Source organism: Arachis ipaensis, chromosome B02, assembly GCF_000816755.2.
Source record: "Arachis ipaensis cultivar K30076 chromosome B02, Araip1.1, whole genome shotgun sequence".
NCBI lineage: Eukaryota > Viridiplantae > Streptophyta > Magnoliopsida > Fabales > Fabaceae > Arachis > Arachis ipaensis.
In genome coordinates, this window is record NC_029786.2 from 75,368,664 (window position 1) to 75,380,059 (window position 11,396).

General features: G+C 37.9%; 1 protein-coding gene across 1 annotated transcript; it reads left to right on the forward strand.

The window, feature by feature from the left end:
- LOC107627371 lies at window positions 268–975 on the forward strand. The gene is made up of 2 exons (XM_016330210.1): window positions 268–447; window positions 532–975. Exons 1-2 carry the CDS (start codon window positions 268–270, stop codon window positions 973–975), a joined length of 624 nt encoding a protein of 207 aa, XP_016185696.1.

Consider the following 11,396-nt stretch of genomic DNA (forward strand, 5'->3'; position numbering starts at 1 on the left):
TGCCCCCCATAGGTCAACAAGGGCGTCCAACGCCCAAAAGGGGGTGATACTGGCTAAGCTAGCTATTACTCCTCATTCAAGCATCATAGACAACCCCTCCACACCTCTCAGCAAACCTATGTACATAACCAGGATGCCATATCCTCAAAAACTCTGCCAAGCGGAAAAGGAGAAGTAGTTTGCTAGATTTACAGACTACCTTAAGACATTGGAGATAAAATCCCATTTGCAGAAGCCCTTGAACAAATACACTCTTATGCCAAGTTCATGAAGGACATATTAAGCCACAAGAAGGACTGGAGGGAAGTAGAGACAGTCTTCCTCATCGAAGAGTGCAGTGCAGTCATCCAAAGGGACCTACCAGGAAAGCTCCAGGATCCTGGAAGCTTCGTGATACCCTACAACCTTGGAGACACTTGCACAAGGAAGGCTCTATGTGATCTTGAGGCGAGTATCAATTTGATACCTTTCTCACTGATAAAGAAACTCGGCCAGATCTGAGAAGTCAAGCCCACTTGCATCTGCCTTCAGTTGGCTGACGGTTCGGCCAAGATTCCAGCAGGAGTGATTGAAGACCTGATTGAAAGGGTTGGACCCTTTGCATTCCCTACAAAATTTGTAGTCTTGAATATGGAAGAACACAAGAATATGTCCATTATTCTAGAGAAGCCTTTTTTGGCCACAAGAAGAACCCTCATTGACGTGAAAAAAGGGAGAGTGATCCTGAGAGTCAATGAGAACGAGTTTGTACTGGATGCCACCAAGGCCATGCAGTACTCTGATACACCAGATGAGTGCATGAAAATTGATATCATTGATTCCTTGGTAGAAGAGATACATACAATTGAGAGCTTAGATAAGGAGCTAATTGACATCCTTGAAGATGCCAGCCCTAACCAAGAGGTGTCAGGAGAGCAAGAGAATGCGTCAGAAGGCCCTAAGGTGGAGGATGGACATCCTAACCATCATCTTTGAAATACATATTTCTAGGAGATGGAGACACTTACCCTGTGATCATAAGTTCTTCCCTGAAGCAACAAGAGGAAGAAGCACTGATTTAGGTGCTGAAGACACACAAAACAGCTCTCGACTGAATCGTAGGCGACTTAAAAGGAATTAGCCCAACCCGATACATGCACAAGATCAGGCTAGAGGATGATGCCAGACCAGTGGTACAACCACAAAGGCGATTAAATCCAGCCATGAAGGAAGTCGTGCAGAAAGAAGTCACTAAAATGTGGGAGGCAGTGATTATCTATCCCATCTCAGATAGCCCCTGGGTAAGCTCTGTCCAGGTTGTCCCCAAGAAAGGAGGGATGACGGTGGTCCACAATGAAAAGAATGAACTGATCCTTACACAGACAGTGACTGGCTGGCGTACGTGCATTGATTATAGAAGACTCAATAACACCACTAGAAAGGATCATTTTTCCTTACCATTCATCAATCAGATGTTGGAGAGACCGGATGGGCATGCATTTTACTGTTTTCTGGATGGATATTCGGATTACAATCAAATTGTTGTAGATCCTTAGGATCAAGAGAAAACAGAATTCACATGTCCATTTGGGGTGTTTGCTTACACGAGAATGCCATTCAGCCTCTATAACGCACTTGCCACCTTTCAGAGGTGTATGCTCTCCATTTTCTCAGACATGGTTGAGAAATTCCTTGAAGTATTCATGGATGATTTCTCTGTCTTTGGAGATTCATTTGACTCCTGCCTCAATCACCTGTCCCTAGTTCTAAAAAGATGCCAAGAAGCTAACTTAGTTTTAAATTGGGAAAAATGCCACTTCATGGTAACTGAGGGCATTGTTACTGGACATCAGATTCCAAACAAGGGAACAGAGGTCAATCAGGACAAAGTGGAAGTCATTGAATGATTACCACCACCAACCAATGTCAAGGCAATCAGAAGTTTCTTTGGACATGTAGGGTTCTACAGGAGGTTCATAAAAGACTTCTCCAAAATTGCAAATCCCCTATGCAACATCCTAGCCACTGACACTCCCTTTGTTTTTTGTGAGGATTGCCTGCACGCCTTTGAACTTCTGAAAGCAAAGCTTATCTCTGCACCCGTCATTTCTGCACCCAACTGGGACCTGTCATTCGAACTGATGTGCGATGCCAGTGATCATGAAGTTGGTGTAGTCCTTGGACAAAGACATGATAAGCTCTTGCATCTCATTTATTATGCCAGTCTTGTTTTAAATGACTGATAATTGGAATTTTGTATCTCTACAAACTTCCTTCAGCAATTATACCGGATTTGTCATCAAGTAAAAACTTACAATAGAGTGAGGTCGAATCCCACAGAGATTAACAGATTAAGCAATCAATAGTTAATTGATTATTCTAGTTAGACAAACATTAAGGAGAGATAATCAACAAGAATTGTAAATGACATAAAAGTAAAGAAAGCAATACAGTGCAAGAAAGTAAATGGCAGGAAAAGTAAAGTGCTGGAAAATAAAAGAGCAAGAAAAGTAAAGTACGGAAAAGTAAAATACAAGAAAGAAAAGTACAAAAAAGTAAATAACTAGAAGTAAAAGAAAAGAAGAGCATTGGGATAGAGAGATATTGAATTCTCCGGATCAATTACTTTCATCTCATCTTCAATCATGCAACTCATTGATCTCTTGGCAATCATGAGTGATTGAATTTCAATTCCTTGGCAATTCAATCTCTCTAAACTTGAACAATTGCCAATTTCTTGATCTAATTGCTCATGAGAAGAGATAAAGCTTAGTCACTGATTATACCACACACCTTCATAGATCAAAGTATTGAGAGAATTACATGTCACTATATTCGACAAACCCCCAACCTAATCCAATGTGAGAAAGATTTCAAGCATGGTTCTATGATTCCTTTTCCAAGAGTAATCACAAAACCCAGGTACATTCAATTTCTTTCCCAAGACAATTGAATACTTGAATGAAAAACAAAATATTTCTAGTAAATCAAAGAGAGATGAAGAGAAGAAGAAGAATAAAAATAATTTAATCCATCAAATAACAATAGATCTCTCTTTCCCAATGGAAAGAGTTAGTGATTCATAACTAAAATATTTACAAGAAACAAAGTGGAAGAGGGAAGAAGTGTGGGTGAGAAGAGAGGGTCCGAAGACTCCTCCCAGTGGTGTTGTGTTCCCCCCTTTCTTGTGAAATCTAATGCCTATATATAGGCTTTCTTAAATTACAAATTGAAATGAAATTAAAAACAAATTACAATTAAATAAACATTCCTATTCTAGATGCTTCTTGTGGCCTTGATTGGTTGACAATTGTGGACTTGCTTGCTTGAGCTTTAAACTGGACTTGAGTGAGAGAAGTGCATCAGATTGAGGTCCAGAGTGGCTTGACGTTGGTGCTGGCATTGGTGTTGCCGTTAGCACTGGCGTTAGTCACACTAACGCTATGACTTGCTCCCAAGTTGGTGTTTTTAGGGCTTAAAGATGCCTATTGTTTGTGCTTCAATTTCATGCTCACTATAGACTATTATATATTGTTTCAAAGCTCTGAATGTCAGCTTTCTAACGCAACTAGAAGCACTTCAATTGGACCTCTATAACTCTAGTTAAGCTCCTTTGAAGGGGAAAAGGTCGCTGGCTTTGTCGCTGGCGTTAGTGTGCTTAACGCTGCCACTAACGCCAGCGTTAACGGCATTAATAATGCCAGGTTCTGAAGCCCAACCTTAATATACATCCCATACTATTATATATTTTTGGAAAGCCCTGGATGTCTACTTTCCAATGTCTTTGGAAGCGCATCATGTGGAGCTTTGTAGCTCAAGTTATACTCCTTGGAAGGTGAAGAGGTCAGCTGGCCTTACTACAGGTTGATACCATGTTCATCTTTGCACATGTAGTGCCATATATTCTTGGAAAGCTCTGGATTCCTACTTTTCAATGCCACTAGAATCGCCTAATTTGGAGTTTTGTGGCTCAAGTTATCTTTGTTTGAAGAAGACATAATCAGGCTGTCAGGTGCTCACGTTAATGCCTACATTAGTGGCACTAACTTGGCCACTAACATGGCTTATTCTTCCTTTGAGCATACCATCGATGATGTTAGTGGCACTAACATTGCCACTAACAGTCCTTCTCGTTCCCTTGCCCACGTTAGTGGCACTAACTTGGCCACTAACGTGGCTTATTCTTCCTTTGAGCACACCATTGATCACGTTAGTGGCACTAACGCTGCCACTAACGGTCCTCCTCCTTCCCTTGCCCACGTTAGTGGCACTAACTTGGCCACTAATGTGGCTCTTCTCCTGCTTCACCTTTTAAGCTCATTTCTTCTTTCATGCTTGTTTTGTGCTTTTTACTTCCTTTTTTACAAATTTCTACAAATTCAAACCAAATCAAAGAATTGAAAGTAATCTATGATTTAAGCACAAAAGTATTCAATAATTAAGCATGATTAGTGAAAATTAAAGGTGAAAAAGCATAGAAAAATATAACATGATGCGCAGTCATCAATGACGCACAAAAAAACTACACCACCACGGAGAAGGAGTTACTTGCAGTGGTCTATGCCATTGACAAGTTCAGATCCTATTTAATAGGGTCCAAGGTCATTTCTACACTGACCATGCTGCTTTTAAATACCTTCTCTCCAAGCAGGATTCTAAACCCAGGTTGATAAGATGGGTGTTACTCCTGCAAGAATTTGATATTGAGATCAGGGACAGGAAAGGATCAGAAAATCAAGTAGCTGACCACTTGTCCCCGATTGAACCTGTAGTAGGGATGTCCTGTCCCACTACTGAGATATCCAAAACCTTTCCTGATGAACAACTCATTACAATATGCAAGGCTCCATGGTTTGCAGACATTGCAAATTACAAGGCAGTAAGGTTCATTCCCCCAGAATACAGTGGATAGCAAGTTCGAAAACTTGTTCATGATGCTAAATACTACTTATCAGATGAACCATACCTTTTCAAAAGGTGTTCGGATGGTATAATCCGGCGTTGCATCTCTGAAGAAGAAACGCAACAAATCCTATAGCATTGCCATGGCTCGGATTCTGGAGGTGAGTGTATAGCAACCAAGGTCCTACAGAGTGGCTTCTATTGGCCAATGCTTTTCAAGGGCTCCCGAATGTTTGTCTGCAACTGTGACAGTTGTCAGAGAGCTGGAAATCTTCCTCACAACCACGAGATGCCTTAACAAGAGATCCTAGAGATTGAGGTATTTGATGTCTGGGGCATAGACTTCATGGGGCCGTTCCTGCCCTCATTTCAAACACCTACATCCTTGTGGTTGTAGACTATGTGTCTAAATGGGTTGAGGCAATCGCATCACCCACTAATGACACTTGGGTGGTAATGAAATTCCTCTAGAAACATATTTTCAGCAGATTTAGTGTCCTAAGGACCCTGACTAGTGATGGAGGCAGTCATTTCTCTAATAAACAACTAGACTCTATCCTGCACCGCTATGGCGTCTACCACAGAGTAGCAACTCCATATCACCCACAGACGAATGGACAAGCTGAAGTTTTTGACAGGGAGCTCAAAAGAATCCTGGAGAGGACAGTGGGTACCTCCAGGAAGGACTGGGTAAGAAAGCTTGACGATGCCCTCTGGGCATGCAGAACAGCTTTGAAGACTCCTATTGGCATGCCAGCCTACCAATTGGTCTATGGTAAGGCATGTCATTTACCGGTGGAACTGGAACATAGAGCCTATTGGGCAACCAGATTCTTCAACTTTGATGCCAGGGCTGTAGGAGACAAGAGATTGGCCCAGCTAAATAAGTTGGATGAATTCTGACAATCAGCATTTAACAATTCTAAAATTTACAAGGAAGGGCCAAGAAATAGCATGATCAGAAGATCTCCTCCAGAGTCTTCGAGCCGGGTCAGAAGGTTTTGCTCTTCAATTCTAGACTCAAGCTTTTTCCTGGAAAGCTCAAGACAAGATGGACGGGACATTTCGAGGTCACTAACATATCACCCTATTGTTATGTAGAGCTCCAGGACAGACACTCTGATAGAAGGTTTACAGTGAATGGACAGAGAGTCAAGCATTACCTAGGGGATAAACTTGAGCAAGAAAGCTCTAAACTACTGCTAACAAGACAGTAGTGAGGTCAAGCTAATGACGGTAAAGAAAAGCTTGTTGGGAGGTAACCCAACCATGAGTAGAGTACTATTATTTTTATTTCTTTTGTTTATCTCCATTTTCTTTTATTTTAGTTGATTTCCATAGTTTTCCTTGCTTTTTGACGTATGTGATCATGTGCAGTACTCAGAACAGAGACAGAGACACTCGAGATGGAAAACAGAACACCTTGGGGAGAGTGCGTTGCTGGCGATGAACGCCAGACAAGGAGAAAGATGGGCGTTCAATGCCCATGGAGGAGCATTCCTGGCGTTGAACGCCAGAATAGGAGCATTCTGGGCGTTCAACACCCCATATGAAGCAGCTAAGGCCAAGTTTTTGGCCCCCAATGGGCGTTCAACATCCATTCTTGGCGTTGAACGCCAGGCAGAGGCAGGCACATAGACTCAAGTTTTGAAGCTTTCTCAGCCAGTGGACCCCACACAAACTCCACCTACCCCATAAGGGAACAGCAAGGACAACGTTTTCTTTGCTTGGGGACAAGCAAACTTTTTAAGTTTGGTGTTGCAAAGTAAGCTCTGGGTTTATGCTAAAGAAAGATGGATCATCTTCATCAGCAGCCACTATAACTGAGGTGGTTAAGTTTCATTATCCCTTTCTTTATCTTATTTCCTATTTTCTATTCTAACATTTACATGATCACAAGTAGTATTTTGTTCTTTTCTAGTTTTATTTACTTTTCTTTATTATGGTTATAAGATATCCTATGTATCTATCACCAAGCTTAAAAGAAAAATTTATTTGAGAAAGAAAGAGTAAGATACATAAGTTTTAAGTATATCATGAGTTATTCCAATTATCTAAGATGTGGTGGCCTTGCATTTATCTTCTGAATGTATGAGTTAACAGTGCATAATTGATATTGGAGTTGAGTAGCAGTAATGTCAAGCTAATGACTGTAAAGAAGCACTTGTTGGGAGACAACCCAATCAGTAGTAGCATATTAATGTCTTAGTTCTTTTAATTATCCTTATTCATAATTATTTTCAATACAGTTTCATTAATTTTTATAGTTTCCCTCTGCTTTTTCACGTTTGTGATCATGCGTAACTCTTAGAACAGAGACAGAGACTGATGAGCGGATAATTTATATGCTTTTTGGCATTATTTTTAGGTAGTTTTTAATATGTTTTAGTCACTTTTTATTATATTTTTTATTAGTTTTTAAATAAAAATTATATTTCTGGACTTTACTATGAGTTTGTGTGTTTTTGTGTGATTTCAGGTAATTTTTGGCTGAAATTGAGGGAGCTGAGCAAAAATCTGATTCAGGCTGAAAAAGGACTGCTGATGCTGTTGGATTCTGACCTCCCTGCACTCAAAATGGATTTTCTGGAGCTACAAAAGTCCAAATGGTGCGCTCTCAATTCCGTTGGAAAGTAGACATCCAGGGCTTTCCAGAAATATATAATAGTCCATACTTTTCTCAAGGATAAATGACGTAAACTGGCGTTCAACGCCAGTTCCATGTTGCATTCTGGCGTTAAACGCCAGAAACAGGTTACAAGTTGGAGTTAAACGCCAGAAACAGGTTACAACCTGACGTTTAACTCTGGAAACAGCCTAGGCACGTGTAAAGCTCAAGTCTCAGTCCCAACACACACCAAGTGGGCCCCATAAGTGGATTTCTGCACTATCTATCTTAGCTTACTCATTTTCTGTAAACCTAGGTTACTAGTTTAGTATTTAAACAACTAGAGATTTATTTTGTACCTCATGACATTTTTAGATCTGAACTTTATACTCTTTGATGGCATGAGTCTCTAAACTCCATTGTTGGGGGTGAGGAGCTCTGCTGTGTCTCGATGAATTAATGCAATTATTTCTGTTTTCTATTCAACACGCTTGTTTCTATCTAAGATGTTCATTCGCACTTCAAGGTGATGGATGTGATGATTCGTGACACTCATCACCATTCTTAACCTATGAACGCATGCCTGACAACCACCTCCGTTCTACCTTCGATTGAATGAGTATCTCTTGGATTCCTTAATCAGAATCTTCGTGGTATAAGCTAGAATCCATTAGCAGCATTCTTGAGAATCCGGAAAGTCTAAACCTTGTCTGTGGTATTCCGAGTAGGATTCAGGGATTGAATGACTATGACGAACTTCAAACTCATGAGTGCTGGGCATAGTGACAGAAGCAAAAGGATCAATGGATCCTATTCCAGCATGAGTGAGAACCGACAGATGATTAGCCGTGCGGTGACAGCACACCTGGACCATTTTCACTGAGAGGACGGATGGTAGCCATTGACAACGGTGATCCACCAACACACAGCTTGCCATAGGAGGAACCTTGCGTGCGTGAAGAAGAAGACAGGGGGAAAGCAGATATTCAGAAGACAAAGCATCTCCAAAACTCCAACATATTCTCAATTACTGCATAACAAATATTTATTTCATGCTCTTTTATTTTTTGCAATTCAAACTGATAATCATAATTAATCTCCTGACTAAGATTTACAAGATAACCATAGATTGTTTCAAGCCAACAATCTCCGTGGGATCGACCCTTACTCACGTAAGGTATTACTTGGACGACCCAGTGTACTTGCTGGTTAGTGGTACGAGTTGTGAAAAGTGTGATTCACAATTCGTGTACCAAGTTCTTGGCGCCGTTGCCGGTAATTGTTCAAGTTTGAACAACTGACGGTTCATCCTGTTGCTTAGATTAGGAAGATTTTGTCTTTTAGGTCAGAGTCTTTTACTTTCTTTTCAAAAACCTTTCAAAAATTTTTATTTTTCTTTATTAATCTGTGATTTATCTTTGAGTCTTTTATTATTGTTCTTGTTAAAATTTTAGAATCCTTATTTTCTTTTTCAAAATTTTTTTCTCTTTTTTTCGAAATTTTATTTTTTTACTAATAATTGAGTTTTTCTGTTTGAGTTTAGTTTTATGTTTTAAGTTTTGTGTCAATTGCATGTTTTTTATTTTCCTTTAAAATTTTTGAATTAGTGTTCATTGTTCTTTCTTGATCTTCAAGTTGTTCTTGTTTATTTTCCTTGTTTGATCTTTAGTTTTTCTTGTTCTGTGTCTTTTCTTGTTTTTCTTGTGCTTTTTCAAAACATCAGTTTCCAAAGAAAATTCTATTTATTAAATACAATATTAAAACACGTTAAATTTTTAGCTCAATTGGCTAGAGCGTTGTGCCTATGTTCTTGGTAATTGGCTATCTTCTCTTTAAAACTTTTCTAAAAATAAATTTTCTTTGATTAAATCTTGTGCCAAACTTTAAGTTTGGTATTTTCTTGTTAGCTTTTCTTTAGTTTTCAAAAATTTTATTTTGGTTTTCTAAAAATTTTAAGTTTGGTGTTCTTTCTTCATGTTCTTGTTGTTCTTGTGAGTCTTCAAAGTGTTCTTGAGTCTTCCTTGTGTTTTGATCTTAAAATTTTTAAGTTTGGTGTTCCTTGGTATTTTCTCTCCAAAATTTTCGAAAACAAGGAGCATTAGATCTAAAAATTTTAAGTTGTGTGTCTTTTGTGTGTTTTTTTTTTTCATCATAAAATTCAAAAATAAAAAAAATATCTTCTCTAACTATTTTTGAGCAAATATTTTGAAATTTTTTCAAAAAAATTCATATCTTTTTCAAAATTTTATCTTATTTTATTTCAAATTTCAAATTTTAACTTTCAAATTTTCAAAATTCAAATTTCAAAATTTAAAATTCAAAATCTAATTTTCAAATTTAAAAATCAAATCTTTTCAAAATTTAAATCTTTTTCAAATCCTTATCTTATATTGTTGACTTTTTCGAAAATTCAAAATTTAATTTTCAAATTTCAAATTTCAAAACTTTTTAATTTAAATTCCTTATCTTCTCTTACCTAGCTTATCTTATCTTTTCTAATCTCAAATCTTAAAATCAAATCTTTTTCATATCTTTTCTTTTTTTTTATTTTATTTTCTTACAAGTATCTTTAATTTTAAGACGTATCTTTTTTAAAACTTCCTAACCAATTTCTCTCTCTTCATTTTTTTTGAAAATCCTTACCCACATCTTTTTCAAATCTTTTTAATTAATTAATTTAGTTTTCAATTTTCTTTTATTTCTTTTTCTTCTAATTTTCAAAAATATAGTCAATTTTTTATTTATTTTATTTTATTTTATTTAATTTTACTTTCGATTTTCAAAAAAAAAAAATTATTTGCAATCCGCATCATCTCCCTTTCTCCATCATGGACCTAAGTGGAAATAAACAGTCCAAAAGGACTCTAGGGTCATATACTAACCCTATTATTGCTGCATATGGGAGTAGCATCTGTATACCTCCCATCAAAGCAAGCAGTTTTGAGCTAAATCCTCAGCTCATTGTCACAGTGCAGCAAAACTGCCAGTATTTCGGTCTTCTACAGGAAGAACCTACTGAGTTTCTGGCACAATTCTTGCAAATTGCTGACACAGTGTGTGACAAGGAGGTAGATCAGGATGTATACAGGCTGTTACTGTTTCCATTTGCTGTAAAAGATCAAGCTAAAAGGTGGTTAAATATGTAACAACCCTGATTTTCGAGTACACGAGATCTTTTCTGAAGACACGGATTTCTCCGAAAGATCAGTAAAGGGAACACCTCTTCTGTATCATCAAGCATATAAATCCTCATTGTCATTATATTATCTTTAACTCAGGACCTTAGTTGAGACAAGCCCGACAACGCAATGGCGAAGAACCTAGTTTTTGAACCGTATCGGTTAGGAGTTCTGATTGTAGTTTTCGTAAATAGTCTCAGTTTGACGAACCGGACTCGACTCATGAGAGAAGAGAGATAATAGTATAATATTATCATTATATTAGTATTAGAAGATGCTTGAATGATATTATAAGGTTACCTAGTCTGTTTTAGTTAAAAACAGGAAATCGGTTTAACCGGGTTCACAATTTACTGGTGCAGCTTAGTACCAGCACTCTCTGATGACTTTAGCAATGCTAAGGCCTCATCATACATGTTTTATTCTCATAATAAATATGTTACTAGTGTCATTTATGCTAGTAGCTCAGAAAATAATTTTTAGAGATGTTTTTACAAGTGTTCCGATACATCTAGTTTTAGTAGTCATACACCTGAGAAATTTTAATATTATTTTAACCCATCTCCAAGCCAACCAATCACAAATCACCTTTCACCCCAAGAAACTCCAAGTCTGGTCATTTACTCCCTTTGGTCGAAATTGAAAGGAGAGAAAAGAGAGAAAACTTCATGAACACTTAATCTTCAAAGCTTGATTTCTTCTGAACCAAAACTCAAATCAAAACTCCA

Coding starts and splice junctions, on each gene's coding strand:
- LOC107627371 (XM_016330210.1), top strand. CDS start 268: ATGAAGGACATATTAAGCCACAAGAAGGACTGGAGGGAAGTAGAGACA. Junction 448..531: donor AGGCTCTATGTGATCTTGAG/GCGAGTATCAAT, acceptor ATCTGCCTTCAG/TTGGCTGACGGTTCGGCCAA.